Below are 17,532 nucleotides of genomic sequence, written 5' to 3'. Positions count from 1 at the left end.
AAAGGCATTCTTCTTTCTGCCTGTGTTGGAGATTTATATTTTCTGTCTGGTGAAAGCGTTGTCACCATGACAGTAGGCAGAACACCAGAGAGCAGTAAGAACCTGAAATGGTTTCTAACTGTTCCCTACTCTATTCAAAACTAATTATTTCTTTGTGGGAAAGGCACTTTAATGTTTTTATGACAGCCGTTTCCAGACATACAGCTTTTGATCTTTGCTTCTTTGTTTGTTTATTGCAGTTACTCCAGTGGAGTACCAACCTCCAGGCTTTAAAGAAGGAAGCTGTGAAGGCATGATGTTCGAGGGGGAACCCATGTACCTTAGTGTTGGTGAGGTTGTCACCCCTTTTCATGCTCTGAAAGTCAGGGTCACTACAGAAAAAGACAGAATGGAGAATGTTGGAAAAAACATATTGAAGGAGTCGGGGAGTAAAATGCCTACACAAGCTATCAGGCTGGATATTGATGAAGCACAGCTCTCTGACTGCACTCTAAGTGTAAGATTAATAAATCATTAAATTAATTATTAAATTCACTCAGGAATTTCTCCATGGGACCTAACCAACTTCTTCCTACAGTTGGGTCTGGACCAGGGGCGGACTGATCATTTGGAAACTCGGGCACTGCCCGAGGGCCCGGGGTCAGTAGGGGGCCCCATGAGATGCCCCTGGTACCTTTTTCATAGGCTTTTTTGAGTTAGGGCAAGGACACAGGGGCCCCATGATCCCCTATTGCCCGGGGGCACCATGAGTTGTCAGTCCGCCCCTGGTCTAGACCAATGTTTTGGTCTCAGCACCATGGATGGCCAACCATGAAGGGCAACTCACAGCACTACTCCAGAAGAATGGACTACCCTGTCCAGCCAAGAGATCTCTGGGCTGCTTTAGATGATCATCATTCAGGCTTATGATATCAAGGACTGGATTCTCCAATTTTTATTCCAATTATCAGACAAACTAATAAAATCACAAATCCAGTTAATATCTTTTAAGCAGTTACAGGGACAGGGTTTGTTTTCAACCTGTGGGACGCGGGCCCCCCCCCCCGGAGCCCTCTGATGTGGCCCTCGACCTCAAACTGAATGCAGGAGCTTTGGTGCGCTTTCAGAAAGTGCACCACACTAGCAAGATATAATAGAAGTCTATGGCAAAGCGCAGCTGACCTGCAGGAAAGCCTCAGGTGCACTGTGCTGCACCCGTGGTGCGGGTAAATCTCAGTGCATCAGCAGCGAAAGCAGTCTTATGACTTAGGACGGTAAGGGCTCATTTACATTTGCAGTTTGGGGGGTGGTAAAACCCCATACTTGAGATGTGTTTTTACCACAATCCTTTCTCCTCCAAAACACTGAAGTTGTATCAGGTTTCACTCCAGGGGGCCTGTGTGGCTTCCCTGTCACATTCTCTTTTACACTTGGACAGGAGGGGCAGCAGGGGTGGCATAAACATGATCTGATCCTCTCCATTCTCCCCTTGCAACTGCTGAAATCTGGCTTCTCCTCCTCTCACTCCCACTGACATTCAGCAGCTGCAGGAGGAAAATGTTCATTATTCTGTTCAAAATAAAAAATATGAAATTCTGGACCATTTAATTTCATTGTGGCCTGTGACCAGTTACCAAATAATTTCAAAAGGTTCAGCATCCCTGCTTTTACCCTATAAATCAAAGGTGATCATTGTAAGCACCCCTGGTAGTAGCATATGGTTTGGCCCAAACTCTATAACTGCCACTTCTACAGGTCAGCTTAGCCTGCTACAGGAAGTGGGAAAAAAGTTTTGGTTGGAGTTAGGTCAACATTCCCTGATTTCAAGGATCGGGATGGCTAGAAGACCAGGTGAGATTGGATATTAGGCTGTAGGTGGACTTTAAGCATGGAAGTAACGTAAATTGTACATCCTTCAGATATTCCGAATGCTGTATTATGGGTATGATCTATTCTTAGTAGAAACAGAACATAATCTATACAACAGTAAACATGACGCTAAATGCTGCCTTTTACTTATTCTTACATTGCAGTTGAACAAATACTATTCCTTTGTTGCTGCTTATTTAATGTAATCAGACGTTCTATGCAGTCTTATGTTTAATAATGCACTGAATTTATCCATTCTATTTGAACTGAGATGCACATATATTGAAAGCCGCATTTCTGTGATTTACCTCGTAAATGCTGAAACCTAGTTATTATCTTCCTGGTGCTGTCTGGCAGTTAGATTTCTGAAGCTCATTCCGTTCTACTACACAAAAAGCAAAATCAATAGGCAGAAATGAAATCTGTTGCAGGAAGAATAAACGGTTTTCTTTTCTATTTACCTTTATGAAGGATGAGCCGCTGCGTTATCATCAGGCTGATGTACAGAAGAAGGACGTTTCATCTTTTAGTGTGGAAGGTAAGAAATGTGGCACAGGTTGGATATATACGGGCTATCACTGCTCAACTGGTATTAGTAAATCTAGTTGTATTTGCTCACTCCTGTTTCAAAGGGTATCTTATTGGTGAAGAAATAGACGGGGCATGTGAAATTAGAACAAAGCTGAAGCTGGACTTTGTTTGTTGTGCTTTTCTAAATCTGTTCTTTATCTCTAACTAAAATAGTAAAATAAATGTTCACATATCTGTAACTTCTAACATACCTTCGTGACCGGGCCAAATTTTAAAGTTTGGTTATGCAGCGTCTTACTAAGCTTTCACACTGATCCGAGGCAAAAACACAGCAACAACAGCACTTGTTCTACGCTTTCTGAGCATTTGTAAAGAACACGTAACTTAAAAACTTCACCAAAAACGCTTCTCAGAGGCGTTTTTTGAGGCGCTTTTCATGCATTTTCCATTGATTTCAATAGGAAGAGGCGTTTTTGGGGCATTTTTTTAATGCGCCAAACATGCCCCAAAGATGCAGCAAGCAGAACTTTTTACACCACACTGCAAGCACAACGCCTCTGTGAAAAAAAACATAGATGTACATTCACATACACAGGGAATCATTTTTCTTGAGCTTTTCAGGCGCTTTTTTTTAACGCAAAAAGCTTCAAATACTCCTCAGTGTGAAGGTAGCCTTACTCAACAATAACTTTTTTTTTAACCCCTTAGTGACTAAGAGTAAAAAAAAAAATTGCTGAACACATTTTCGCAACAATGACATGTGTTAGTATTTATTTCAGGTACTTATATGCGCTGTCAATTTACGCAGTGCTTTATTGTACATTCACATCAGTCCCTAACCCTCAAAGGGGTGTACAATCTAAAGTCCCTAACTCACATTCATACATACACATACTAGGGACAAATTAATCTAGCAGCATGTCTTTGGAGTGTGGCAGCAAACCCACGCAGGCACAGGGAGAACATGCAAACTCCAGGCAGTTGGTGCCGTGGTTGGGATTTGAACCAGCGACCCTAGCACTGCCAGGCGGAAATGCTAACCATGTAGACACTTTGCTGCCAACCAGTTAACAAAACCATACATACTGTATCATCGCAACTACTGTGTGCATCCAAGTGGATTATACCTTGTTTTTTTCAGGACAACTTGGGCTTTCTTTTGGTGCTCAATGGTAACGGATGTCTCTTGATTTTTTTTTTAATTATCATAGGAAAACTGTTCCACAATATTAAAAAATATTTTTTTTTTAAAATGTAGCTGTATATTTCTTGCTGCTTCCAACCTGCCACCAAAGAACAACCCAAAATAAATTCTCCTGCTCCTAACGATCGCAGCGATACCACATATGTGCTTGTAATTTGTTGTATGTACCCGTAGTACAGCCCAGAATCAGTGGTTTGCATTTCGCTTTTTTTTTATCCTACCTAAAACACACTGACAATAATGGGGGGATTTACTAAAACTGGTTCGCACAGAATCTGGTACAACTGTGTATGGTAGCCAATCAACTTCTGCTTCAGCATGTTCAGTTAAGCTTTGACAATAAAACCTGGAAGTTGATTGGTTTCTATGCAGAGATGCACCTGATTTTGCACTCTCCAGCTTTAGTAAATAAACCCCTAACTGACACTGTACTAATTTTCAAAAATTTAAAAAAGTCTGCACAAAATATACTGGCCATGACCTTTGACCCTGACCTTTGACCCTTGCTTGACCCAAACACTAACCCTGACACTGACCTAGATGAAAGATTGATCTAGCTATTTTTTCTTTCATTTTTTTTTTTTCTTAAATTTAAATTATTATTTTTTTTTTACACACTTTTGTTTATTTCTTTCTTTTTCCTTGCAAGGAGAGAGACATACAATGTCTCTCTCCCTCCATTCAAAGACAAAGAAAACACAGGGGTGGCCTGCACATTGACTGATCACTGTGATAGCCAATCAGAAGCTATGACAGTGATCAGGTGACCTGGAATCGAGAGTCCCGGGACCGCACTAATAGAAAAAGATAAAGACAGATATGCATACATGCAACCTCATGGAAAAAATCCAGTTCATATATGCGTACTGTAGGTGGGAAGGGGTTAATAATCTTTATTTAAATTTTTTGCAGAAGGACAATGACAATAATAAAGCATGTGCATGCATAAGTCAGCAGAATATTTGAACATACACTCAGCAGCCACTTTATTACACTCAGCTAGTACCACGTTGGACCCCCTTTTGCCTTAATAACTGCCTTAATGCTTTTCGACATAGATACAAGGTGTTGGGAACATTCCTCAGAGATTTTGCTCCATATTGACATGATAGCATCACGCAGTTGCTGCAGATTTGTCGGCTGCACATCCATGATGCGAATGTCCCAGTCCAGCACATCCCAAAGGTGCTCTATTGGACTGAGATCTGATGACTGTGGAGGCCATTGGAGTACAGTGAATTCATTGTCATGTTCAAGAAACCAGTTTGAGATGATTTGAGCTTTGTGACATGGAGCATTATCCTGCTGGAAGGGGCCATCAGAAGATAAGTACACCCTCAGGGATGGACATGGTCAGCAACAATACTCAGGTAGGCCGTGGGGTTTAAACAATGCTGAATTGGTACTAAGGGGTCCAAAGTGTGCCAAGAAAATCTCCCCCACACCACCACCACCACGACCACCACCACCAGCCTGAACCATTGATACAAGACAGGATGGATCCATGCTTTCATGTTGTTTACACCAAATTTTAACCCTACCATGAATGTTGCAGCTGAAATGGAGATTCATCAGACTAGGCAACATTTTTCTAATCTTCTATTGTCCAATTTTCGTGAACATGTGTGAATTGTAGCCTTCGTTTCCTGTTCTTAGCTGACAGGCGGTATCGTCTTCTGCTGTTGTAGCCCCTCTTCTTCAGGGTTCGACGCGTTGTGCATTCAGAGATGGTATTCTGCATATCTTGGTTGTAACGAGTGGTTATTTGAGCTGCTGTTGCCTTTCTATCACCTCAAACCAGTCTGCCCATTCTCCTCTGACCTCTGACATCAACAAGGCATTTTCGTCCACACAGCTGCCACTCACTGGATATTTTCTTGTTTTCATACCATTCTCTGTAAACCCTAGAGATGGTTGTGCATTAAAATCCCAGTAGATCAGCAGTTTTTTTTAAATACTCAGACCAGCCCATATGGCACCAACAACCATGACACGTTCAAAGTCACTTAAATCCCCTTTCTTCCCCATTCTGATGCTCAATTTGAACTTCAGCAAGTCGTCTTCACCACGTCTAGATGCCTAAATGCATTGAGTTGCTACCATGTGATTGGCTGATTAGCAATTTGTGTTACCAAGCAACTGAACAGGTGTACGTAATATAGTAGCCGGTGAGTGTACATGTAGAAAAGGATGTAATAACAGAGAATACGACTGGCTGCAAAGATACAGTGGGGTTTATTTACTAAAGCTGGAGAGTCCAAAATCAGACTCCCTTCTGCATAGAAACCAATCAGCTTCCAGGTTTCATTGCCAAAGCTTCATTGAACAAGCTGAGGTTAGAAGCTGATTGGTTTCTATGCAGAAGGGAGTCTGATTTTGGACTCTCCAGCTTTAGTAAATAAACCCCAGTATGTCTTCAAATAATTGCAGTCTGAATATAAGTTGTTGATGCAAATTACATGTCTTTCGGGGTCATCTAGATGCACCAGACAGCCAGTAATATGTCCAGTCCTTCACTGCAAGGCATATGGTTGGTGGAATAGCAGGAAATAAAGGTCAGGGTAGAAAAAGGAAGGGAAAAAGAAGAAGAGAGAAAAAAGAAAAAAGCAGTATGAGTGGATTATCTTAAAAAAAAAAAAAAAGAACCTGACTGACTGGTTGTACTGAAGTTGATTGCTAGATCAACCTCAGTACAACCAGCTTTGCCATAGATAGATCGAAATTCGTCCGGTCCTTACTGAACCGGACAAGTTTCGATCTGTCTATGGCTAGCTTTAAGGCTATCTATTGTGCAATAGATGTTTGTGTGAGTTCATTCTGACTGTGTATGTGTATTTATGTGCATGTGTGTGGGCAGGGGGTCATTACATTTTTTTAAACTATCGTTTAATTATATTTTACTTTTTTATCCACTTAAAGAGCACCCGCTGTCAGTGCAGCTACAGGATGTTTTTGCATCCACATATAAGTCTATGGAAAAGTATAACCCACTTGAAGCACATTAAATGCAGGTCAGAAGGAAATCAACAACAGGTCAGGTACACCGATCAGTGAATTCTTGATGATCTTAGACTGATGCCAATGACACAAGCTCAAAACCTGTTGAACCAGACCCTAGTGGCATTGGCATTCATGTAAGTCTGATCTGCATTACACTTTCTGTGCATCCTGTAGTGCAATGTAGTTGCCTCTCTATAGATGGCTGAGGTACAGTGAACTGTGGGATGCCGTGGTAGTATTCAATTAAAATTTGCAGGAAGGCTTTATATTCACACTACGTCCCACTCCTGTTATGTTCATGGGTTCCCGGGGTTTATTCCAGCCACCTTCTATTAAGCTAGCCACCTGATAATATCTCATTTCTGTTTATAAGCTTACATTTAGAAACATTTAGGAAATAACAGGGCTGCTTTAATAAAATTATGTGCAATGTTCAGAGTGCAGTAATGCATTTATAATAAAATAAAAAGATTGAGCACAGCTGGTGTTTCTTGTAACCATCACCTCAGGAAGGCGAGTGTCTGGTGGCCTTATTCTGCAAAAAAAAACCCTCTTGTTTTGCAGAGTGTCAAGGTGGTGGTCTAGTCCAGGACTTCTTTCTTGTATAAGAGGGTTCTGTCTTTCACTTCAACCAGGACATTGTTCTATCCTGCTATTACCAAAGGGAATATTCCCTACCGTGTTTCATGCTGTGAGTATCTATCTCTCCACCGCCAACCTGCTTCTTCAGGATGTCTGATTCTTTTTGTATGGGCTTCATAAGGATACTTCAGCTTTTCATTTTACCATCTCTAGGTAATTCAAGTTGACCATTACGGTCTTTAGGATCGGGTTCTACCTTTACTAGTCATGGCATACTTTACTAGATCTAGTGTTTCTTGACCTCTTAGACATCAAGCATCCTTTCCAGGTTTGCAAGGCTACCTGTTGGTCTTCTGTACTACCAGGCTGATATTTAGGTCTCCTCTGATGCCAGCTTCGAGCCGTGAGTCCCTCTAGTGGGAGGTTTGAGCTGCAGGCAATCCCCAGTTTTCTGTTATTTCTTTGCATATGTTAGTGGTAGTTGCTATGTAGCCCACCCTCTGTTGGACTGCTTTTGGATGTCCCGGCAGTCTAACAATTCCTGTGTCGCTCAATGGATGAGAATGAAGATATCATTTTTATACTGGGCAGCACAGTGGCTAAATGGTTAGCACTTCCAACTGGCAGTACTATGGTCGTTGGTTCAAATCCCAACCACCGCACCACCTGCCTGGAGTTTGCATGTTCTCCCTGTGCCTGTGTGGGTTTCCCCCAGGTACTCTGGTTTCCTCCCACACTCCAAAGAAATGCTGGTAGGTAATTGGATCCTGTCTAAATTGCCGTAATATGTGTATGTATGAATGTGAGTTAGGGACCTTAGATTGTACACCCCTTGAGGGTTAGGGACTGATGTGAATGTACAATATATATGTGTAAAGCGCTGCATAAATTGACGGCGCTATATAAGTAACTAAAATAAATAATAAATAAAATATACGCCTTGTAAAATCCTTTACATGGATGTAATAGAGAGGCTTGGGTGTTTCCTACTCGCGCAGCTTCCCTTTTTTCCGGATGTGTGCTCATTTCCGGTATTTGGAATTAAGATGGAGCCCAATTTATTCCAAATTGAGGTTTGGTTGTTACTTATATAAGCGCGATGGCAGAGGGCGGTCTCCTAGCCCTAGAAGACGTGTGGTTATGACGAAACGCGTTGGCCGGAGCCACCCTTCTGACGTCATTGCATAAGGATCGCCATTTTAGCTTGTTTATGCTGATTGATGTTTTTAAGCTTGTAAGTGCATTTTCGTTTTCTAAATAAATTAGCCTTAACTTACTGCACTATGAGAGGAACCTCTTTATTTTTATATGAGTATATGTTGACCCCATAACATCGGGACGGCCTGAGGAGCCTTGGGTGGTGCACATGATCCGATCTGAGACACATAAGCCTGGACGGGATTATATATATTGAGTGTGTATTGACCCCCTATAATTAAGGGGTCAAAGGATCTGGTAAGCTTCCAACTTGACATCATGCTGGTGCAAATTCACATTAGTGGTTATATTGGAGGGAAGATTTTTCATCATTTATCACAGAAAAAAGGAGCCTGTTCTATACACTCTATAAGGACTGTTTTATTTATCTTTATTTAATTTATTTGTTTTGTGGCAATGGTTCACTCTTGAGCACTTTCTTGCTTATCCTCTATTGGACATATATTATTTGTATAATATTCATAAATTTTTTGAGGTATTTATATTTAATTTAGCGCAAGACAAGTTTTTTATTTAATTTGTGATTTAGAGGGGATATCCTCTTGGCGTGTTTGCTGCTTTGTACACAATTAGGGTGGGGTATTTGCGCAGTTTAACTATTTTATATTACTGGGTGCTATGTTGCCCACCCTCTGTTGGACTGCTTTTGGATGTCCCAACAGTATAAAAATTCTTGTGTCCCTCAAAGGACGAGAATGAAGATATCATTTCTATACTCCCTGTAAAATCCTTTACTCAGAGTTCATGAAGATACATGTGGGTTAGGTGGCACGTGGTGCAGCGGCAGTAACGACACTGAGGCTCGGGATGCAGAAACCAATGTATTGTAGAAATTGGAGATCAGTCATAACAACTCGGCGGGGAGAATGTCTGTCCAGGATTTACAGTCAATGCAGCGGAAGGACATTGGTAGTAGGCCTGAGCTGAAGGCAGCGCCTGCTGAGGGAGGTGGAGTGCGACATGGCCGGTCCAACCCAAGAGGGAGCTTGTGGAAGTGTAGACGTAGGGCCTACGCTTTCCCTACTCTTCTGGAACCTTTCCCACGCTAGTGTTGTCCCCGGCAGGCGGGTGATCTCTCCCTACACTAGCCACTTCGCAAATGCACTCCTAAACCTAGGGGCAGGGACTTAAAGAGACTTTGCTTGACCCAAGATGGTCATCAGGGTCACCTGGATGCAGTGCAGCCAACTGGAATGCTGCCCCAGGGGACAGAGGAAACCATAGAGAAACAAGGTTTCTCTGGACTTCCTCTCTAGCTGCAGTACTGCTCTGGTTGAATGCCACCTACAGTGGCAAAAACAGACTGCACCTGCCTACATACAGGTCCCACCCATCTATGTTTATTTTCATGTTTTTGGTTTTACTTAGCTACAAAACTGAGGTATGATGGTTCTAGGTGGGGTTATCCCGTGCTGTAGTGTAACCCTTAGAGTTGCCTGTATTCCTCAGTGGACTCCAAGAAAAGGATTTTACAGTGAGTTCAATAAAAATATAAATCAGTGAAAACCTAAGCTGGGTATACACTAGTAGAATTTCTAACGAACATTTGTACGAACATTCTAATTGCATTCGAATGGCGTTCATTTTAAAATGAAATGAAAACGAAATGGAATGAATGGTCTTTACTGATTGAAAAACACATACACTGTTAGGAGTTCATACTGTACATTTGAAAAACATTTTCCATCCCGCTCCTTCGAATTTTCTCGTTGGTTGAAAATGAACATCAATTTGACCCACTAATGATTAGAAAAACAAACGTTCTTACAACCAAATTTGTCAAATGAATTTCTACTACTGTATAGCCGGCTTTATCAATTAAAATGCTTTTGCACCTATTTATTGACATAGCAGAAAAATTATAGTGTGTCAGTTTCCTCTTGTAAATGACTTCTACATATTCAAACCCTGGCCTTTCCTTTTTGGTAATAGTTGTCAATTTTTCTATTCTTAAACAGAAAAACACAAGCCAGTGAGTCTCCTAGCAGATGTTATTTTGATGTTTAACATTGCTGATCCTATTTTCAGATCTCAGTCTCGGTTCTCAGGAGGATGAAATGATGAAAACTGATCATAGAATTAATCAGCCCTTGCAGGTACTGTCTGACAATATTTTCTGCTCTATAAAACATGTTGTATTTATGTGTACTTATGACAAGGAGAGGCTGGCTGGTAAATGAATAGGTGTTTGCAGATTTTTAGGGAGCGGGGCAAAGATACTGAAGGCACAAGATGCCTAATCAGATGACAAGTCATAATTAAAGGGTAACTCCACCTTTATGGGAAAATAAATTTTGCAAATAAATACAATTGCGACACAAGCCATATTGTAATGTAACGTTATTAAAAAATTAGCTTTCCTTCTCAATCTGCAGCTCTGTAATTTCCTGTAAAATGCAATATGGCAACCTGGAGGTGTTCTGTACAAAGATGATGTACTGAACGTCCCCCCAAAACTTTTCATTTCCTGCTTGTGTGATTGGCTCACTGATTTTCCCAGAAGCCTGCACTAAGATACAGCACATACAGCGGGCAAACTAAGTATTGAACACATCACCATTTTTCTAGGTAAATACATTGCTAAAGGTGCTATTGACATGAAATTTTCGCCACATATCTGTAACAACCCATGCAATCTATACATACCAAAAAAAACCAAAACAAATAAGTTCATAAATTAAGTTATGTGTAATAAAATGGAATGAGACAGGGAAAAAGTATTGAACACGCTAACTGAAATTTATTTAAACTTCGTACAAAATCCTTTGTTGGCAATGACAGCTTCAAGACGCCTCTTGTATGGAGAAATTAGTTGCATGCATTGCTCAGGTGTGATTTTGGCCCGTGCTTCCACACAAACAGTCTTCAAATCTTGAAGGTTCTGTGGGCCTCTTCTATGAACTCTGATCTTTAGTTCAGAGCAGTGATGCAGTCGTGGACAGTGTTGGATTGGTGAAGGGAGGCAGGTGAGTATTTAGGGACAGTGGGGGGTGTAAACAGGTAGTGGGTAATTTTTCTACCATAATGCATAGGATTGCTTTAGGACCATTTCAAGGAACTGATGTTTGATTTAGACTGCACCCATAGCTGAAATGTCAGTTCAGTGCGGTCTGACCTTTTGAATTACAAAAGGCTCCTATATTACAGTCTAAAGTCCCAGTAGTAGGAGCAGGCACAGCCTAGGTGAGGGTGGTAACTCTGATCTGAAGTCAGGAGCAGTGCAGCTTCATTACCACACCATTAGAGGAAGCTGTATGAGCTGGACATCACTTGCAAGCTAAAGAGGCATTTGTGGTACCTTTCTTGTGTTCATTGTCATCAATGACCCGGATCAGGTGGGGCTGCGTTCATTTGAAAGTCAAACATTGTGGAAATACCCCGACTTAGCAATGAGCCATTCACTGTGCGCAGTAGTTGAATATACAGTTCCTCTGTGAAAGTGCTGTCCCGTATCACTACATACCCTGCTGCCAAGTGTTTTCATTTAGGCGGGACAGCGCTGAGCCTAGGCCCCCTCCACCCGTACAGCGTTCCTCTGCCACCTTGCTCCCAGTAACAGAATGGGGGGTGCACGTAGTGAACTCTTGCTGCTCTCTTGTACCAGTTGCCTTGGTGAACCAACCACTAAGAAGGAAGCCAGTATGCCAACCCTGGTTACCCATAGCAACTGCATTCCTCCTCCACTTGTTTTGCCGAGTTAAACCCTTTAGTAGGGGCTTTGCTTCTTACCCCACATGTGCTTTGCTGAGTTCTTGCATAAGCCAGAAACCACCATGCACCCCTTTGATCTACTTCACACCATGCTTGAGACAGTTTGATAACTTTTACTGAACTGTTCATGGCAGAACAAAGGACAGGCGTAACAACGTCCAGACCTAAACTAACTAACGGAGCTCGCTGCCCAGGCATACTTTTACAGGTGTTAGTCCATGATTGGTGATTTCCAACTGCTGGTAGTGTCTACTGGAACCCTGGAATCTCGTAGGGTCACATGCTGGTTCTCCAACTCCTTGGCTCCTTGACTCTCGCTCTCAAGCTCTCACACCAGCCAACCACCGAACCGGACCTTTCCCCTCTTTATGTATCACACGATGTTAAAGGCTGGCCCAAGACCAAAACGCCTAGGAACTGAGGTCGTGGAAGTTAACGCTATCACCAGCCTGGGCAAGCCAGCTACTATACCTTACTATTGTAGCAAAACCCACACTGTTGACAACCTGTCTGCAACTACATCTATGCAAGATCCCACAAAGGGGTAGATTACTGGGTAATCTAATGAAGCTGCGATGAAGGAAGGAGTGGCTGGGAAGTGCTGTGAAGAGGAGTATAAGTGAGTCAGGAGACTTTAACCTTTTCCCGATCGCCCTATATCAGAAATGCTGCTACAGGGTGGCACAGGTGCGCAAAATCACATATATATACGTGATTATGCATCTATGGGTAGGGGGCGCGCGTGCCATACCTGCACCACCATTTGAGGTTGCGGCTGTCAATCACCGGGTCCCGTGATTGATGTCCAAAAACTTGTGGGAAAAAAATAAATCTTCCATGGACTCAATATGCCTCTCAGCAGATAGCTTAGGATGTCTACTTTCTGAAAAGGTGTCATTTGGGGGTGTTTGTACTGTCCTGGTATTTTAGCACCTAAAGAAATGTGATGGGCAGTCAGAAAGTAAAAGCTGTGTAAACTCCATTATCTATACCAGCCTTTCTCAACCAAGGTGCACAGGCGTCCTGGGGTGCCTTGAGGTTTCTTCAGGGGTGCTTTGGCAAAATGTCTAAAAATTGCCCCAAACTTGTATACAAGCCAGCAGGTGCAACAAGCCCGCCTTTTAGTTATACAAAGTCACAGGTTTTCATTGTGCACCACGACCTTCTAGCCGCAGGCGTCCTGACAACCAATGACATCATCAGTTCATAAGGAGGATGTCAGCTGCCTTTACAGCATCCTAGTTTGACCCTCCCCTGCCTCTATCCGTCAGTGCTGGGGTCACATTAGCTCAGTGATGGAGAAAAACTGAGGGAGAAGAGAAACATTGGAATACTAGTCAGTACCAGTGTGCAGAAGTGTATTTGCTTTGAAAGAACAAATCCCCTCTAATGTTGGATGTCCTCCATGTGTGGATGTTGCTGTGTTATATAAAACTATTGGAATCGTTTTTCACATTGTAGAATGGGGTGCCTCGGGACTATCCATAATTTTAAAGGGTGCCTTGACTGAAAAAAGGTTGAGAAACGCTGACCTATACCATAGTTTGTAGACGCTATAACTTTCACACGAAGCAATCAATATACACTTATTGGGATTTTTTTTAACCAAAAACATGTAGCAGAATAAATTTTTGCCTAAATTTATGACGAAATTTGAGTTTTTGGATATTTTTTATGACAGAAATGAGAAAATATATTTTTTTTTCAAAATTTTCGTTTATAGCACAAAAAATAAACAGTGCACAGGTAATCAAATACCACCGAAAGAAAGCTCTGTTTGTGTGAAAAAAAGTACACACATTTCATGTATATACAGCATTGCATGACTGCACAATTGTCAATTAAACTAGCGCAGCGCTGTATAGCAAAAAATGGCGTAAATTGCAGTATCTATACCATAGTTTGTAGACGCTAGAACTTTCACACAAAGCAATCAATATACACTTATTGGGATTTTTTTATACCAAAAAATGGAGCAGAATACATTTTGGCCTAAATTTATGACTAACTTTGAGTTTATGATATATTTTTTATAGCTGAAAGTAAAAAAATCTAGTTTTTTTTCAAAATTTTCAATCTTTTTTTGTTTATAGCGCAAAAAATAAAAAGCACACAGGTGATCAAATATAACCGAAAGAAAGCTCTATTTGTGTGAAAAAAAGGATGTAAATTTTGTTTGGGTACAGAATTGCATGACCGCGCAATTATCAGTTGAAATAGTGCAGCGCTGAATAGCAAAAAAAGGCCTAGTTAGGAAGGGGGGTAAATCCTCAGGAAGGCAAGTGGTTAAAGAGACTCTGTAAGGCTAGGTTCACATCTGTGCGGGTGGTGCGGCTGCAGATCCACACGAAAATCCGTGCAGCCGCACCACCCGCACAGAGGAATGCGGACCCGTGGGCTGGTGCCATTAGTTCTAATGGCACGCCGCCCACACTGGAAAACGCAACCGCACTGTGAACTGAGGTTCCCGTGCGGGCTGCGTTTTCAGAAGACGTGCAGGGACTTCTTCCCTGCGTGTCACTAGAGCCAAATGAATGTGCTCTAGTGCCTGCACTAAACACGGCCTGCACACCCACATATATGTGAACCAGGGGTAAATGCTGCTGGATGTATGATTATAATAGATGCAGCTAAATGCACTGGATGCTTCAGTATTTAATCTGTATTTCCCCCCCCCCGGATAAAAAACAAAAAGGTCCATTTTACCTAAAATATAAATCAATGAACAATCAAGATATATTTCATTATCATTGTTAATTGTATATACTCTGAAGTAAGTAATTTTTTTGTTCTAGCCTGCAAAAACTAGCTCTATTACTAGTGAGCGCAGAACCAGAAGTGGACGGATCATTTCAGCAAAGGTTTGTATAGTCAGCTGTATTAGGACATTAGCAATGCAAAGTATTTCTAAGTATTTGTAATTACTAGAAATTAGGACATCGTGTTTGGTAAATTCATGTTATGCATTGTACATTTTGTGGTACAGGTTTCACATGTTTTTGGGCATTTTGTAAGCAGGCAGTGAAGCTTTCATTGGTTGGCATTCTTTACATTATACTGTCTTCTCCATTATTTATGCCAAGATAGTGTTCATCACCCTTAGGGCTCATGTACACGGGGCGTTTGGAAAACTCTTCTGAACGATGGAAACTGACTGCTGGAAAACGTAGGTTAAAAAACGTTAGTTTAGCCGCGTTTGCATACCGCGTTTATGTGCATTTGCGTTTAGAAGCGTTTTTAAAAGATAACCTCAGGAGACCTTCCCAAATGCACTGAAAAACTGTAAAAAAAATTGCTATTTAAGACATTTTGTGACAAATAGAGAGAGCAGAAGCAGAGAGCAGTATGTGTTGAGATGACCTGTCTTTTCTGGTTGTATTCACTATGGATCCCATCATGAGCATAATGCGGCACGTTCTACAAGTTTTTCCTTTACGCAAAACCTGGAACTGACTGCGCTGGTGTACCGGGTCCATTGGAATACATGGAAAATGCTTTGTATGCATTTCTGATGATGAAAAAAGGCTCTGGACGGCATCTGGACATGGAACAGTTAAAAAACGCTTCTAAACGCGGTTAACTGCGTTTACACACATTTACACACGCCTTTACAAGCGTTTGAAACGCTGGTAAAATCTACTCCTGAATGCAAGTTTGGTGCATTCAAAAAAACGACTGTAAACTCAACTGCCTGTAAACGACTATGTGTGCATGGACACCTAGGAGAACATTAGGGAGAGTTCAGGGGCTGCTGAAAAATATCCAAAAAAGCTCCTGAACATCAGTTTATCAGCTGCAGTGTACATGAGCCCTAATACTTTATTATTTATCCCTTTGACGGTATATTTTGTGTCTTCAGCAGTTGTAAAGGATATATTTTAGTTAAAATAATGAACATGCTATACTTACATATTGCAGAGCGGCCCATTATCTGGAGTCCCCCCCCCCCTCCCCCGGTGGCACTCTCTGCTGCTCTTGTCCTGCATGTGACTCCATAGCAAGCTGTGTGCTATGGGGGCACGTGTGCTGAGCCAGGCTATGTGCATCCATAACACCCACAGGGCTTCTCATCCTCGCTCCCTCCTCACAAGATTTGACTAACAGCAGCAGGAGCTAATGGCTCTCACTGCTGCCTGAGTCTCCAGTGAGACCAGGAAAAGGGGAGAGAAGAACTGCAGCCGGGCACAGAGGATTGAAGGGCAAAAATTAAAACAGCTTTGTATTCACTCATACATTATTTTATACTGTATATATTTTATTTTTCTCAATGCACGCCTGCGCAAGTGCAGGAGCTAGGCATCCAGGTTCTCAGGGACTGGTCCGGCACTGTAAGCAGAGCTGCACATGCACAGTGAGTAGGTAGGTAGGTACATTTTATTGCAAAAGACGCAGTGCATGTTTCTTCTGGAATAAATGTGTGCCTGCTTGCTGTTTCTTTCAGTGAAACTTCCACTTTAAATAGCCTTTGCATGAGAATAAAATTTCCTGAGACAATCACCAGTGTCTTTATTTCATCCTGGATCTCCTTGCATTTCTTCCATTGTGTCCCATACTGTCATGACCTTGTTTCCTGCTTGGCATATCTGATCTGTAGTAAAATAAGTCTTATTATGTAGAAGGCATTTTCACTGCTTCCTCTTCTTCACAACAATGCATGCACACCCAGGTGGAGTCAAGATGACCTTTCATACTTGATAAACAGAGGTAGGGAAGGAATAATTTACTGTCAGATTCTAACTTTCTTGGGAACTGTAATTACACAGCTATACCTTTTGGCAAGACTGTTATAATGTCTCCTCTGGAAATGCTGAATGAGTTAAAAAACTTACTTTGAAAAAAATATTCACGTATCTGACAGAATTTAAGTTTTAGCTACACACTGGGATTGATTTAATAAAGGCAAATATACTGTGCACTCGGCAAGTGCAGTTGCTCCAGAGCTTCGTAAATGAGGTAAACTTCAATTTGCAAAGAATACCCAATTGCATGCAAGGAAAATAAAAAAGCATTTTTGATTGCACGTGATTGGATGATAGAAATCAGCAGAGCTTCCCCTAAGATCTAGAGCAACTGCACTTGCAGTGCCCAGGGGGGTTGATTTAATGAAAGCAAGTAGACTGTGCACTTTGCAAAGTGCAGTTGCTCCAGAACTTAGTAAGTTAGACAAAGCTCCACTTTGCAAGGAATGCCCAGTCACGTGCAAGGAAAATAAAAAACAGCATTTTTGCTTGCACCTGGTTGGATAATGGAAGTTAGCAGAGCTTCTGCACATTTATTAAGCTCTAGAGCAGTGGTTCTCAACCTTCCTAATGCCGTGACCCTTTAATACAGTTCTTCATGTTGTGGTGACCCCCAACCATAAAATGATTTACCCAGTAATTATAATTCATGAAGTGTCGTTTTACCTCCAATACTGCTGCTTTCAACACAGTAGCTGC

The 17,532-nt window shown here is 41.7% G+C and overlaps 1 protein-coding gene across 1 annotated transcript in view; it reads left to right on the top strand.

Annotated features, from left to right (window-relative positions):
• Positions 1-17,532, top strand: part of HORMAD1 (HORMA domain containing 1) — a 90,000-nt gene that overhangs the window by 59,712 nt on the left and 12,756 nt on the right. The window contains exons 10-13 of the mRNA XM_089678957.1: positions 240-496; positions 2,320-2,386; positions 10,412-10,479; positions 14,890-14,955. Coding sequence (XP_089535083.1) covers positions 240-496; positions 2,320-2,386; positions 10,412-10,479; positions 14,890-14,955 — 458 coding nt within the window. The remainder of the gene's footprint in view (positions 1-239; positions 497-2,319; positions 2,387-10,411; positions 10,480-14,889; positions 14,956-17,532) is intronic.

The sequence above is a fragment of the Staurois parvus genome, unplaced genomic scaffold, assembly GCF_062004578.1.
Source record: "Staurois parvus isolate SC_StPar_1 unplaced genomic scaffold, SC_StPar_1.0 ptg000213l, whole genome shotgun sequence".
NCBI classification, from domain to species: domain Eukaryota; kingdom Metazoa; phylum Chordata; class Amphibia; order Anura; family Ranidae; genus Staurois; species Staurois parvus.
This window is presented reverse-complemented; position numbering and strand designations above follow the sequence as displayed.